Source organism: Stylophora pistillata, chromosome 8 (genome assembly GCF_964205215.1).
Source record: "Stylophora pistillata chromosome 8, jaStyPist1.2, whole genome shotgun sequence".
Taxonomy (NCBI): Eukaryota; Metazoa; Cnidaria; class Anthozoa; order Scleractinia; family Pocilloporidae; genus Stylophora; species Stylophora pistillata.
This window is the reverse complement of record NC_142526.1, coordinates 30,132,078-30,147,026: the sequence shown is the minus strand read 5'-3', so window position 1 is coordinate 30,147,026 and position 14,949 is coordinate 30,132,078. Positions and strand designations below refer to the sequence as shown.

The window sequence follows — 14,949 nt, the reverse complement described above, 5'->3', positions numbered from 1 at the left end:
TTAGCTGCTACTTTCTTGCGACTTAGCTGCGACTTTCTTGCTACTTTCTTGCGACTTAGCTGCGACTTTCTTGCGACTTAGCTGCGACTTTCTTGCTACTTTCTTGCGACTTAGCTGCGACTTTCTTGCTACTTTGTTGCGACTTAGCTGCGACTTTTTTGCTACTTTCTTGCGACTTAGCTGCGACTTTCTTGCGACTTAGCTGCGACTTTCTTGCTACTTTCTTGCGACTTAGCTGCGACTTTCTTGCTACTTTCTTGCGACTTAGCTGCCTGGTGCATCAGCCGGCCAGGTTGTTTTATTTGAAAACAACGTAGACTCCTATAAACAATAGGTAGTCTGTTTTGCCTTGGCTTTACAGTATAGCTATGAAGTTTTTCGCCGTTTTCTTTTTCATTTCGGTGTGCTCTACATCGCTGGCAGTGCTTCCATCTTACTCTCCGGCAATAAGGAACAATGCAGTAATACGCGACGAGATAATCAAGGACTACTTCAATCTTGGGCTTACTGCACCTGAAATTGCATTATTTCTCGTAAGTGTACATGGTATCGGGATCTCGTTAAGACAATTGAAAAGAATACTCAGACGGTTGGGATGTACAAGACGTCGGCGTCGAAGTAATTTGAATGAGGTGGTAGAAGCAGTCGAGGAGGAACTGAAGGGGAGTGGAAGCCTTCTCGGATATCGAGCAATGCATCAGAGACTCATCAATCAGCACGGTCTTGTTACTACGAGGGAAGCCGTTCGACATGTTTTGAGGGTTTTTGATCCTGAGGGGGTGGAGCATAGGTCACAGCATAGACTACTACGACGAATTTACAGGTGTAAAGGACCAAATTACTTATGGCACATTGACGGCTACGACAAACTAAAACCGTTTGGATTCTGCATTCATGGTGCAATTGATGGCTTTAGTCGAAGGATCCTATGGCTGGAGGTTGCATCTTCGAACAACGACCCTCGTATAGTAGCTCAAAATTTCTTAGACCATGCAAGACAGTTAGGAGGTACGGCAAGGATTGTACGTGGAGATAGGGGATCTGAGAACAGGAACTTAGCAGCTATTCAGCGTTTTTTTCGACGGTCCATGAATGACTACTTTGCAGGTGATAAAAGTTTCATGTATGGGAAATCTACAGCAAACCAAAGAATTGAAGCATGGTGGGGACGTTTGAGGCAAGGATGTGCAGAATGGTGGATTACATTTTTTAAGGACTTGAGAGATTCTGGTTTGTATCACGATGATGATATAATACACCGCGAATGCCTGAAGTTCTGTTTTATGGATGTCATACAAAGTGAACTACACAGAGCTGCACTGGAATGGAATGTTCACCGAATTCGACCCTCTAGCAATGTGGAATCTCCGTCGGGAAAGCCAGATGTACTCTACTTCGTTCCAGCATCAGCTGAGAGTCAAGATTACAGGACTCCTGTTGACATCGACGAAATCGAAATCGCACAGGATACGTGTGCCGAGCAACCACAAGCGAAAGGATGTCCCTACTTTAAAGAGCTCTGCGATCTAATCATGGAGGATGAAGGTCTAGAACCAGCTACAACAGCAGAGGAAGCTCTCCAACTCTACTTAGATCTACTGGACCATATTAATGCCATATCATAGAAGAATGGTTGAATTTCATTCCTGTTCACAGGCTACCCAGCATGAGCAGTGTTTTTGGTACACTCAAAAACAAAGCTTTGTATGCGGTTAGTTAAGGGGCTATGTTAGGTTCGCAAATATTCAGTGTGGCCAAATGTACATCGGAAGGTATTTATTGTTGGTCAGATCTAATGCCGCTATCATTTTGTAGCTGGATACCGAGCCACACAAGTAAATCAATTAAAAATGCTAATTAAAATCAACTTTATTTCTTCTCTGTTTCCAACATGTTTTCTAAATGTGGAAAGGAACTTAAACTCTTGACACTAAGAATGGATTATTTTCATTCATAAACTACACACCTGTGGGGGAGAGAAATTGCGTGACCCACCATTCACACTCTTTACAGTACAGTGTATTGTAAAGATATCATCTGGCCTGGTAATTCGAAATCTATGAACTCAACAAGGTAGAACAGCAAAGTAAATAGCAAGTAATGAACTATTTTCTATTCCATTTTAAAAGTGTTATGTTAACACAACCTATTAGAGTACACATGAATGACATGTATAAAAAGAAAAGAATAATTAATCCCCTATTGCAATGAGCAGCATTATCCTTATTATCTCAGTGTAAGTATGTCGCCCCCGCAAACCGAACCAAGAGCTTGCAAATCTCCATCTGCTGCCATCCTCACAGCTGTAAAGTCCATCTGTAGTAAGGAAAAATGAGTTTATCTTAGAGAATAGTATGGAGTCAAACTAGTCAAGTAAAATAAGCCACTTGAGGTGTAATACGAATACGTAAACTGTGAAAAAAATACATAAAATACTTGCAGGTCCTATGGGTATATTTCCCAAGATAAGAAACACAAAAAGGAAAAAATGGCAACAGATACTATAGAATAATACATGGATGTACACAGATATGGAAGTGCTCAACTCAATATATCATGTACAACAATCGAATAAGATCTTGAGTTTATATGGAATTTCTCTGCAAGTGTCCAACTTAATATATCAAGCAGTAAATAAGTAAGATCTTGAGTTCAATACAAGAAGAGAAATTCCATATGTATACAAGCAACATTTGCCGTATATCATGTTCAACATGTACATGCCATATATCAGGCCCAACGTTTGCCCTACATCAAGTTCATCTACTTTGGAATGTTACATAAATTAGTGGGTAAAGGACTACATGCTTGTTCAATTTGGAAGCAATTAAATTAAAAGAAAAAACTTCTTTTCTCTCATCCAATTATTTCCAAATCAGTTACCTTGGATTCAAGGAATGATAAATAGCTACCAATATAAAAATTATTTTGTATGCAATGAAATTAACTTCACTAAACTCGATTGGGAGTAAAATTTCTTTCAAATTATAAACGCAAAATCGGGGTTAGTCTGGCTAGTTTTAATACTTACAAAAAAAGTTTAATTGGCAGCCATTTATGAAAAGGGTCAAAACTATTCCCAGTGAAGCACAAATAACCGTCCCATCTTGAAGTTAAATGATTAAAGGTTTCTCGAATGTAAACCAGACGTAACAAGAAGGTAAGGAAAGTGTAAAAAGACAATCTGAGATATCAAATTTAAGTGCGCCACAATCTCGAGTCAAGTACAGGAAACGGTTCGTAATGAATTCTTACCCTTTCGTCTTTAAACTGTTGGCAAACGCCATCTTTAATCCCACGTTTTTCTTTTAAAAAAATGAAAATCTAAAGAGAATGAAGCCAAATATAAGTTTTTGTACCTTCAGCATTTCTAATTTGAACGAATGACAGGAGAAAGTGTCAAAATACCTGGTTCGGACCTCCGGAACTAGCTGTTCTCCCAGAGAATCCATGTTGCTTATCGGCAATGCAACCTAGCCTGCGTCCCACTCGGCCCAGCTAGGTAGCCAGGCAGCTAAGTCGCAAGAAAGTAGCAAGAAAGTCGCAGCTAAGTCGCAAGAAAGTAACAAGTCGCGGATAAGTCGCAAGAAAGTAGCAGGAAAGTAGCAGCTAAGTCGCAGCTAAGTCGCAGCTAAGTCGCAAGAAAGTAGCAAGTCGCAGATAAGTCGCAAGAAAGTAGCAAGAAAGTCGCAGCTAAGTCGCAAGAAAGTAGCAAGAAAGTCGCAGCTAAGTCGCAAGAAAGTAGCAAGAAAGTCGCAGCTAAGTCGCAAGAAAGTAGCAAGAAAGTCGCAGCCAAGTCGCAAGAAAGTAGCAAGAAAGTCGCAGCCAAGTCGCAAGAAAGTAGCAAGAAAGTCGCAGCCAAGTCGCAAGAAAGTAGCAAGAAAGTCGCAGCCAAGTCGCAAGAAAGTAGCAAGAAAGTCGCAGCTAAGTCGCAAGAAAGTAGCAAGAAAGTCGCAGCTAAGTTGCAAGAAAGTAGCAAGAAAGTCGCAGCTAAGTCGCAAGAAAGTAGCAAGAAAGTCGCAGCCAAGTCGCAAGAAAGTAGCAAGAAAGTCGCAGCCAAGTCGCAAGAAAGTAGCAAGAAAGTCGCAGCTAAGTCGCAAGAAAGTAGCAAGAAAGTCGCAGCCAAGTCGCAAGAAAGTAGCAAGAAAGTCGCAGCTAAGTCGCAAGAAAGTAGCAAGAAAGTCGCAGCTAAGTCGCAAGAAAGTAGCAAGAAAGTCGCAGCTAAGTCGCAAGAAAGTCGCAGCTAAGTCGCAAGAAAGTCGCAGCTAAGTCGCAAGAAAGTCGCAGCTAAGTCGCAAGAAAGTAGCAAGAAAGTCGCAGCTAAGTCGCAAGAAAGTAGCAGCTAAGTCGCAAGTGAAAAAAAAGAGAGAGGAAAGTGTATGTCCCTTTGAAGCCACCGTATAAAACCAAGTCAGTCAATCTCTGGGTATGTGCGAACTTTAAAAAAACTCGCAGGGACGTGCGAATTCACAAATGAGCAACTGAATGAAAGTTTACGCGAACGATTTATTTGTGGATTGCACTCGGAACAAATCAAGCAGAAACTTTCATCGCGAAACTTTACGTTCCAAGAGGCGGTGGACACTGCTATTGCACAAGAAGCTGCCTACAATGACGTTCGTAATCTTGGAGGTTCACACGGAGAAGAATCCGACGAACGTGTCAACAAAGTCCAGCGTGACAATTTTCTGTCACGCAGTCTCGGGACAAGACCAAGTGGACATCGCGGTGCAAACGCCCAAGGCGGAACAAAACCGAAAAGGTGTAATCGTTGCGGTTTAACGAATCACACACAGGAGCATTGTAGATACAAAACCGCAGAGTGTTATAAATGTCATAAAATGGGTCACTTACAATCGGAATGTCATAGCATGGGGCCTTCTTACAGAAAAGGGGTAGAAAATCAGCACGTCCGCGACAAAGATCAGGATCCAGAGGGAACTGAAGATGAATTCCTCGGTCCTATTCTCGGCGTAAATGAATCGTCCCAGGCTAAAATACAGGGCTCAGAGATCTCAACCCCCGCTATTAAGGTCCCAGTCAGGATTGAGGATGTTGATGTTCTCATGGAAGTGGATACTGGGGCAGCAGCGTCTGTTATGAGTTACGCGGATTACGAGCGGAACTTCAAATACCTAGCACTACGACCAGTCAATCGCTCGTTCCATGCCTACACCGGCACACCTCGACGTTGCAGGGCAAGTCCTAGTTGACGTGGCCTATAATGGCCAGCAGATGACTCTGCCGTTACTCATTGTTCGGGCTAAGCGGCACGCCCCTCCACTGTTTGGCAGGGCGTGGATGACGAAGATCCACTTAGACTGGCACAACTTGTTTTCGCCCTCGCATGGCCAACTAGCGGTGGGGCAGGAAAATGACGAGCGAATTGAGCACCTAAAGGAGCGATATGCAGAAATATTTAAGGTAGAACTTGGTACGGCAAAAGGGGTAACAGCCACCTTGCATTTGAAAGAAAACGCGAAACCAGTGTTTCAGAGAGCTCGCCCAGTTCCCTACGCAATACGGCCCGCAGTGGAGAAAGAACTGAAGCGAATGGAAGAGGAGGGGGTCATAGAGCCAGTAGAAGTCAGTGAATGGGCCACACTCATTGTCAGCGTTCTTAAGACCGATGGGTCGGTACGAGTTTGCGGGGACTACAAGGGTACAGTTAATCCCGCAATTCAGACGGAACAATTCCCCATTCCAACGTTGGACGAGATTCGTGGAAAAGTTTCTACATGGAATAAGTTCACCAAGATCGATCTGAGAAGCGCCTATCAACAATTGGTGTTGGATAAGGCCTCTCAACAGCTATGCACGATCAATACGCACAAGGGCCTATTTCGATATAGGCGTCTGCCATTTGGCATTTCATCCAGTCCCGCTATCTGGCAACGTTTTATTGAGCAAGTGCTCGCAGGTCTGGAGGGAACTTGTATGATTATGGATGATCTTTTGGTAGGAGGGGTCAACGATTAGGAACACCTTCGTAATTTAGAAAATGTCTTCAAACAGTTTCAGAAGTACGGGCTAAGAGTCAAGCTTCCCAAATGTGTGTTTTTGGCACCTTCCGTGGTATACTTTGGTCTACGCTTTTCTGAAGGGGGGCTTCAGCCGACGGACGAAAAGGTTAAAGCTATCAGGGAGGCCCCCTCGCCAAGTAACGTGACAGAATTACGTTCCTTCCTGGGAATGCTAGCAGCACTTAGCAACTTTATTCCGAGGCTATCAACTATGGCGCACCCTCTGTATGAATTGTTGGGCAATAGACCGTGGAACTGGACGTCAAGTTGTGAACAAGCATTCAGCAACGTGAAACAAGCGCTCACATTTCAGCAACGTATTGCGAACTTCCTCTTATCCTATCGGTCATCAAGACACCCCACGACTGGCAGAACACCCACTAGCCTGTTCCTGGGTCGCGAACTACGAACGCGGCTAACTCTCCTCCGCTCAAACTTAGAAGAGAAGGTCATGGAGTCCCAAGCAAAGCAGAAGGCCACGCACGACGAACATGCCAAGTTCAGAGAATTTTACCCCGGGGACAGAGTTTCAGTGAAAGACCTCAGAAAAGAGGACACCTGGTGGCAAGGCTCGATAGCTGAGCGAAGTGGACCCAAGTCGTACATAATAGTATTAAATGACGGCAGAGTGTGGAAACGTCACGTCGATCACGTGAGACGGGACGGCATGGGCAGGTCGGCATCAGAACCAGGTGGAGAGAGAGAGTATCAGGACCAGTCCTTGGAGGTTCCATGGGCTATTCCGGTCAGGTCGGATATTTCCGGACAACCCCAGGTACAACCTGATGCCCAAGAAGGTGTATCAGCTGAAACAGATTCAGCTCAGGATCAAAAGCAGGACGTAACACCGGCAGTAACAGCGGAGGCACCAGCGACGGCTCCTCCCCAGTCCGTGGAAGCGGCCCCCACCCCGTTTCGCCGATCTTCCAGGGGGCGAAGGGCTCTGGATAGACTAATAGAGTCTATCTGAAGTAATGCTGGGACTTCCGTACTTTTAACTGTGACTCCGTTCCTTGTTGTTATTTCCGGACCCCATTCTTTGTTGTTATTTCCGTTGTAGTTCGGTCCAAGAAAGGGGGAGATGTGGTGTATTTGTAGAGACTGAGTAGTATTGGTTCCAGTCTCCCCCTACGTTTGTGGTGAGGTTGTCAAGTAATGCCATGTGCTCGTGAGTTGTAAATATATTGAAACCTTTTCCCTCGCTGAATACGCCTCAATTGTAAACAAGGATTCACCTATTCCTAAGTACCTTGTGGAAATAAAGTCAGCCTTGTCCTAACTGATACAAGGCATCATGTTGATTGACGTAGATAGCAAAATTGAAAGTTGGGGCCTGACTCTTCTTTTCTGCTATTGTCTTCAGAAGTTTTTGTAAGTATCGTCGTATCAAATATGTCTCCGTGGTCACGAGCACAAAGTTTCAGTTACAGAAAGGAAAAAAACAACCGGGACTTTGAACTTTTGTCGATGATCTGTCTAGCGAGACTTATTGTCAGCGCATAATCTTTTCCTTTTCGCCCTCGTACCATTCTAAATTCCCGTGTATTAAACCCGCACGATTTTCGAGCTCGCAGCGTTTTTCTAATTGATTGATCGTAACACTGATAAAACCCAAGTATCAAAGTACTAGATAAATGTTTACTTCTTTACCTGCGGGTAATAACAATAATCGTTGTCATTTCTCTTTTGAATAATCAATAGAAATCCATGAAAGGTATTTGACAGTAATCGATTTCATTAGTACGAGAGCCAATCAAACGAAAGAGTGCTCACAGTGTTGAACACAACGTCACCTTGGATACATAGTGCAGATGAAGCTTTTCTGCAGTAGTTGCGTATGAAATACAAATGAAGTCCGCCTTGAAAGCCTCTAGAAAGAATATTTTATCATTGTAGGATCCATATTGCTTTCGGTTGATGTTATTTTAGCAAGATTCGAAGCCCCGCGAGTTCGAATTTTTAGAGGAAAATGTCGGAGGCTCCACAAGAAGAAGCTGCCAGATCTAGGGCTGCATCACCTCCCAGTGGCGAAGTTGCTCCTCCGTTGATCTCAAACGCAAAGGGTAATTATTTGAAATCATACTATCTCTACTTTAATTTGAAAAATAGAAAAAGTAACGCTATATGATGTCAGTTTAACTGCACACATGCGTTTACTTCTCGCGTGGAGGTTTTCTTTCGGTATGGAGTGTTCGATCGCCGAGGCATTAATTTTACATCGACTGTATTTTTTTTTTGAGTGGTGCTTGTAATCACGCTCTTTATTCGATGTGTCCCGGAACGATTAAAGATTTTAAAGTTGTTTTGCGCGTTCGTAGATGAAGAGGCAAAGAAAGGCCCGAAACGCCGAGGTGCTCCCAGATCGGCGGGAAGAACGGCGGCGAATGTAGGCCCGGTGAGTGGAAGAAATCTGCGACAATTGTTTTGATTACAAGTAAAATGATTAACTTACCCCAAATGGTTCTGGATGATTATGAATTAATTTTTCCGTTTAGAGCCAGCATGATGTTATTTCACCTGTTAACACCGAAATTTCCCAAAAATATAACTAAGAGGGCCGGTAAATAAACCTCTAAACGCTGGAAGTTTGTTTTCGAACAAGTTATCTTTCTAATCTTCAAATTATGTAACATTTAAACATGATGTCGTAGTGTCCTCTAATATTGTCGAATTGCGTGAAAACCATTGTTTATGTCATATGGTATTTGTTTTGGACGTATAAACTATTTTGCCAGTATTAAATCTTTAATATAACATTTTACGATGATATTTGCTCGCATCTGAAGTCTCGTGAAGTGTACTTTGTCACCTGTCTAATTGTCATTCGTCTACAACTTATTTAAATTATCTGTGCCATTGATCAATTTATTTAACTGGATTTTTAAGCAGAAGAAAACAGTCACACTGGTAACAGGGTCGGAAGCTATGAAGGAAAGGCAAAAGCAGGCAAAAGCCCTCAAGGAACAGCGAAAGACGACGGTACCAATTTAATCAATTTTGTAATCGATCTACTGTAAACAAGTTGTTGGTTCTTTGTCTCCCATACGTTTCAAAGGGAGTGTTAATTAGCTGGAGGGCAAGTCGTTATATCGTCAAAAGCCGGGTTTGGGGGGGGGGGGGGGGAATGAGAGGAGGAGGAAAGTCCAGCTTTTAGGAAATATTGGTAAATCATTGATTATCCTTTAATTGTTTATTGATTAACCCTTGAACTCCCGCAAGTGACCGAGACAGATTTTCTCCTTATATTATCAATACAATATCAAGCAGAAAAGTTATGTGAGTAAAGGCAAATATCAATCACGGGATTCTTAGTTGATCCAATACCAAGTTCTCCGAACTAACATTAGAAGAATAGTATGGCAGACAGTAAGGAGAATTTCTAATGAGATCTTTGGAGTGAAAGGTTTAAAGTGCAACTAAACCCAAAAATTTTTTTTGCTTAATGAAATAAGCATATTTTTTTGAGTATTTCTGTACAAAAATTTTTTTATTTGCTCAAATCTTCAATTTTCTGTGCCTAGTCAAAATACGGAAAATGGGCCGCCATCTTGGCTCTCGACCAAGTTTATAAAGGAATGGTTCTAGCGGGTAATGTGACGTCAAACAGGAAAGTCTGCATTTCACACATTTTCACTTGTTTGGGAAGGTAATTGTCATTGATATTGTCCGAAATATGCCAACTAGGTGTGTTGTATGAGGAATGTATGAAGGGTGATACCCTCTTGCAAATTTCACATGTTGCTACATCCTCCTACAACACACTTAGTAGGCATATTTTCGGACAATATCAACTACAACCTTCCCAAACAAGTGAAAATGTGTGAAATGCAGACTTTCGTGTTTGCAATTTGATGTCACATTACCTGCTAGAACCATTCCTCTTTAAACTTGGTTGTGAGCCAAGATAGTGGCCGATTTTCCGTATTTTGACTGGGCACAGAAAATTGAAGTCATTTGAGCAAATAAAAAATTTTTGCACAGAAATACTCCAAAAAATACACTTATTTTGTTAAGCAAAAAACCTTTTGAGTTTAGGTGCACTTTAAAGGAATTAAAGATATATTTTTATTTCCAGATGTGATCAGCATGAAATTTCCCCTCACAGTTTCAAAATCTTATCTATGAAACATGTAATGAGAATAGACAAATTTATCTTGTTGGTGTAATCTTGATATCATACCAAATTAACCAAATGATATGAGTTAGCTAATTTACAACGAAATGTGCAGCAAGTAACCGAAAGAATTATAGCTCAGATTGTGGGTGTTGAATAGTCAGTGGGACCTTTTTTAGCAATATTGACAACTCTGTTAATATTTATCATGATTGTTCTTGTAGATGGATTCTAGGCACAACTTTATACTATCCAAGGTAATACCAAAAATTTTGTATACTTTTATCTTCAACTATGGTGAAGAGTTGTAAAATGTAATTTCATTATAAAACTTTTATTGGTTACTGGTTGGATGGCATGAAGATCAAATAATCTCTGCCTATACTGTGTAAAGCCCTTTGCTTACATCTTGATTGCCTTCCAGAGCTATTTTTTATTCAAATGTGAAGCAGCTATGCAGAATATTTGTCTCTATATTCCATTCTCTTGCTACCACATTTCTCAATGAAACCCTCCATGGACTGTATGTGTGAATGAGAAGATAGATAACGAGAAGTAAAATGGAAAGATCACTCTTTTTTGTGCTAGGTGTTATAAAAAAAAAAACACTGCCTTTGAGTTTGTTTATTTTGTGATTCACTTTTTAGATCAGTGACTACATTGGAGCAGATGGTGCTGTTGTTGAGGATTTCATCTTGGGAGATGATAAGGTTTGTTTTCAGTGGAGTGTAAGGCAGAAAAAAATAGTTTTCAGTAGAGTGTAAGGCAGAAAAAAAAATGCTGTCAGGAAATTAAATGTCACTTGTAACTATGGCAGAATCTTACTTTGTTCTAGCAATCATTCATTATCATCATTGCATGCTTCCATCTTCTTCATCATTGTCATGCTGGCTATCATATCTCTTCCTAACAGATGCTAGGCAGATCGAAATGTGGTCCTTCTGACAGTGTACATTTTTTTGACCTAGCATTTTTGTAGCCGCTGAATCGATCGGTTAATTTTAGAGTCTTTTAATCCAGGTTCATCAAATAAATGGCATACAAATATGTTTCTGAAAGTAGAATTACACAATCGCAACTTGCAAACGCGAAGCAAAATAAAGCAAAATGAAAGTATACAAAGCTCAAATAAATCGAAATGTCGAACACTTACAAACAATCTGAGGGTTCCTTCTCAAAATAACTGAAAAATGTTCGTCGAAATCGATAGGATGAAAACGATTCACATTCACAATCTTCAGAACAAAATTCATCATACACATGGCCGAACAAGATCCCTCGCTTGGCCTGGTAACAACTAGAGATCTGTCATGTTAAAATCATGAAATGTCCGTTTGGAACCTATAATTTTTACCTTGCCTGCAAGGTACATTTCATATAGTGGCTCAAACCTTTTTGAGATTGACTCTTGATTTATTTATTCAGTTTGACCTTCCTGACTCACTTACTATACCTGTTAGTAATAATACTTTCAGTCTTGTTTTTTCTTCTTCACTACAGTTTGACCAAATTGAAGACTTTTTTGCTGCAGAAGGATCAAGAAAACTTATGTTTTTCTACCAAGAATGCACTGTAAGTAGCTTGAAATGCAGTAGTGAAGGGTAGCATTGCTTTCACACTTCAAACTTAATGAGGGATTTGTTCAAAACTTGTGCTACTGCACATAATGCTCAGTTGTAATACCATAGATGTGCACCGTCTAACCTGTATCAAGTAGCACCAAATTAAGTGGTCACCCAGTATTTAATGGTCGATTGTTAAAGTCCCAAATTTGTTTCCTGTCACTGTAATTTCACCTCCATGAAGTAGTCTGACCTCTATAGACAAAACGCAGTTGCGGTTACCTTGAAGTGAGTCCCAACAGTCTGTATTACCTACCACCTGTATTTAGTGGTCACTTAAAGCAGAACTACTCAAATAATACTAAGAATAATCTTTCAAGTAAAATTGAACCCATGTTTACCTTCCAAAATCAAAGCAGTATCTTTTAGTAAGTTTTTGCAGGTTAGAAGATCAAATACAAGTATGTTATAAAATGGTGTTTTTATGTTTTTTCATATAATGCCTTTTCTTGGAACCTTTAAATATTAAACAGTCAATCTGTATTATGCTGTCACCATTCCATATGCGTAATTGCTTAATGCAGGTTTGATAGTTGTTTAATGATTTGAAATCTGAGCTACATCTGTGAAGAAATTTTGAATAAGAAGAGGTTTTGTTTTTAACTTAAGGCTGTTAAATCAGCCTTTATTTGGTACCAACATTTAATGTGATGTGTAATAACAAGGCCAAGTTTAAGGTTCAGAAACAAAAAACACAAAATCTGGCACTTATCATTGTTTGTGTACAAATTCTCTCAAAGTTTTTGTCTGCAAAAAGATACTGTTAGTGAACAAAATGTAGTTTTACCCAACCTCCCGGTTAGCTCAATGGATAGAGCGCTGGACTGTAGTGTGGGAGGTCGAGGGTTCGAGCCCCAGCCGGACCAACACTCAAGGTCTTAAAATAATTGAGAAAAATTTGCTACCTTTCTATAACATCAAGAAATGGTTAGATATTCTAGTCTTCTCGGATAGGGACGAATAAATGGAGGTCCCGTCTCCTGCAGGGTTGGGGCAGGAGACGCTAATTTCCCACACACAAGATTACTGTGTGATGGATGTCCTCCCCTGGGGTGGGATGGGTGGGTTAGGACAGCAGGTCCACATCAGCTATTACAGTTGCCAAATTAATCAACCTGCTAAAACAAATAAATGAACTTCAAATGAACTTCAAATGAACTTCAACTTGTTAAATCCCTAGATAAACAGAGTGGATCTAAGTTCACAGGCAGCAAATTCCCCCAGGAAACTCTTCATTACAGGAGGAAATACAGAGGTAAATTTGCATGGTGCAGAATGAATTGACACTTTGTTGTTTAATGTTTGACAAGGATCATAGCTGATAATCTTGTTTAACGTATATATGTGCACAATCCTTCGCAGTAAAGCACTATTTAAGCAATATAGTGAAAATCAGACCTGAAAAAAAATTCAGGCCTGTACGGGATTCGAACCACTGACCTCTGCGATACTAGTGCAGCGCTCTACCAATTGAGCTAACAAGCCAACTGGGAGCAGGCCATCAAATTAATTCGACATAAACCCGTAGATGATAAATCAAACAACAAATATATATGAAATACATATATATGAACTGCGGTTATGAAACGTATATGTGCACGATCCTTTGCAGCAAAGCACTATTTAAGTAATAGTGAAAATCAGACCTGAAAAAAATTCAGGCCTGTACGGAATTAATTTGAATTAATTTGATGGCCTGCTCCCAGTTGGCTTGTTAGCTCAATTGGTAGAGCGCTGCACTAGTATCGCAGAGGTCGGTGGTTCGAATCCCGTACAGGCCTGAATTTTTTTCAGGTCTGATTTTCACTGTTGCTTAAATAGTGCTTTACTGCGAAGGATTGTGCACATATACGTTTCATAACCGCAGTTCATATATATGTATTTCATATATATTTGTTGTTTGATCTTGTTTAAATAATAAAATAAAAATACCCCATTTGATGTTTTTCTTGCTTTTCATTACCTCTCTGTTGGAAATTGTGTCATTGATGAAAGAGAAATTAACTTTTGTACAGTCATTAATAATTATAAGCAATGTTTAAGTTAACCCTTTAGCTCCCATGAGTGATCAAGGCAGAATTTCTCCTTACAAGTGCAGACACATGATGAGAGTAAAGAAAAAAAATAAATATAAATTACTAGTTGATCCAATACCAAATTCTCCAAACCATCATTATAAGAATTGTATGGCAGACAGTAAGGAGAATTAGTAATAAATGAGATCTTGTGAGTGAAAGGGTTGAGTGACTGGTTTGATTTAGCCACAGTCACTACATTCTTTCAATTTTGTTTGTGGTATTGTTTTGTCTTACAATTACTAAATTTAAATTCTCCTAGGAACTCTGTGGAACTTGTCTTATGTTTATCCGTGCAACAAACAAGGCAATTACTGTTCAGAACATCGCTCAGGTATAACTTGTTGTGTACTTTGTTATTTAGTTCAGGGGCAGGGAGAGATGAGAAAAATGGACTCATCCTCGTTATAATAACCTGTGAAGCTCACAAGTGACGTAAAACAAAGACAACAAAACATTATTAACAATAGCGTACAGCAAAACAATACCTCATGAAACAAAGAAAACCTCGTCAGGTTTTTACACCAAGGATGACCTGAAAAATGGTGGTCTATTATAACCAAAATTTGTGGTTGTTGAGGATATATATGGTTGTGGAAGGAGACCCTTTTAGAATTGTTTTAAATATCTTGTTTTTAATTACTATGCCAGCTTCCAATCCTGGTATATTATGATTGGTTAATTTGCGGTTTACATCAAGTTAGAATTTGTCACTCCTATTTATAGTTTCACACAGTGGAGTCTTAAAGCAATAATGCTAGAGAGATTTTTCATTGATCAATTTCTGCTGGTCACTCTAGAGACTGAGATATTCGTTAATTTAAAATGAATTATATGAGCAAACATCTGAACCATTTTATGTGTTCAGTTAAAAGTGTGTATATATAGGTACTTTATATTGACAGCTAACTTAATTGTGTGTTGGGGAAAAGGTAGCCTGCAGACAGGTGAAATTCTTTTTTGTGTTTTCAGTTGAACAGAGGAAAAGGCTTTGCAAATTAAGGCAAATGCATCGTGCTCTCCTAGTGCTTTTCTTTATTCTCCTGTAAAAGGCAAAAAGTTATGCCAGTTCTGCAGGCCAGGGGAAAGTGCAATTTTCAATTATTCCTTATGTT

General features: G+C 40.2%; 3 protein-coding genes across 4 annotated transcripts in view; all 3 read left to right on the top strand.

The window, feature by feature from the left end:
* Positions 1 to 263: 263 nt before the first annotated feature.
* Positions 264 to 1,879, top strand: LOC148725809 (uncharacterized). The gene has a single exon (XM_088731070.1). The coding sequence runs from the start codon at positions 369 to 371 to the stop codon at positions 1,623 to 1,625; it is 1,257 nt and encodes a 418-aa protein (XP_088587196.1). The 5' UTR covers positions 264 to 368; the 3' UTR covers positions 1,626 to 1,879.
* Positions 1,880 to 2,242: 363 nt separating this feature from the next.
* Positions 2,243 to 5,213, top strand: LOC148725808 (uncharacterized). The gene is made up of 2 exons (XM_088731540.1): positions 2,243 to 2,321; positions 4,456 to 5,213. The coding sequence occupies exons 1-2, from the start codon at positions 2,243 to 2,245 to the stop codon at positions 5,211 to 5,213; spliced, it is 837 nt and encodes a 278-aa protein (XP_088587666.1).
* Positions 5,214 to 7,832: 2,619 nt separating this feature from the next.
* Positions 7,833 to 14,949, top strand: part of LOC111322569 (dynein axonemal heavy chain 5) — a 67,247-nt gene continuing 60,130 nt past the window's right edge. Inside the window, exons 1-8 of one of the 2 annotated variants that reach the window (XM_088731069.1) lie at positions 7,833 to 8,086; positions 8,342 to 8,418; positions 8,913 to 9,002; positions 10,362 to 10,394; positions 10,785 to 10,847; positions 11,638 to 11,709; positions 12,940 to 13,014; positions 14,097 to 14,168. In XM_088731069.1, the coding sequence (XP_088587195.1) occupies positions 7,993 to 8,086; positions 8,342 to 8,418; positions 8,913 to 9,002; positions 10,362 to 10,394; positions 10,785 to 10,847; positions 11,638 to 11,709; positions 12,940 to 13,014; positions 14,097 to 14,168 (576 nt within the window). In that variant the 5' untranslated portion in view covers positions 7,833 to 7,992. Of the gene's footprint in view, positions 8,087 to 8,341; positions 8,419 to 8,909; positions 9,003 to 10,361; positions 10,395 to 10,784; positions 10,848 to 11,637; positions 11,710 to 12,939; positions 13,015 to 14,096; positions 14,169 to 14,949 lie in introns of both variants that reach the window. The other variant, XM_088731068.1, reaches the window with a different exon arrangement.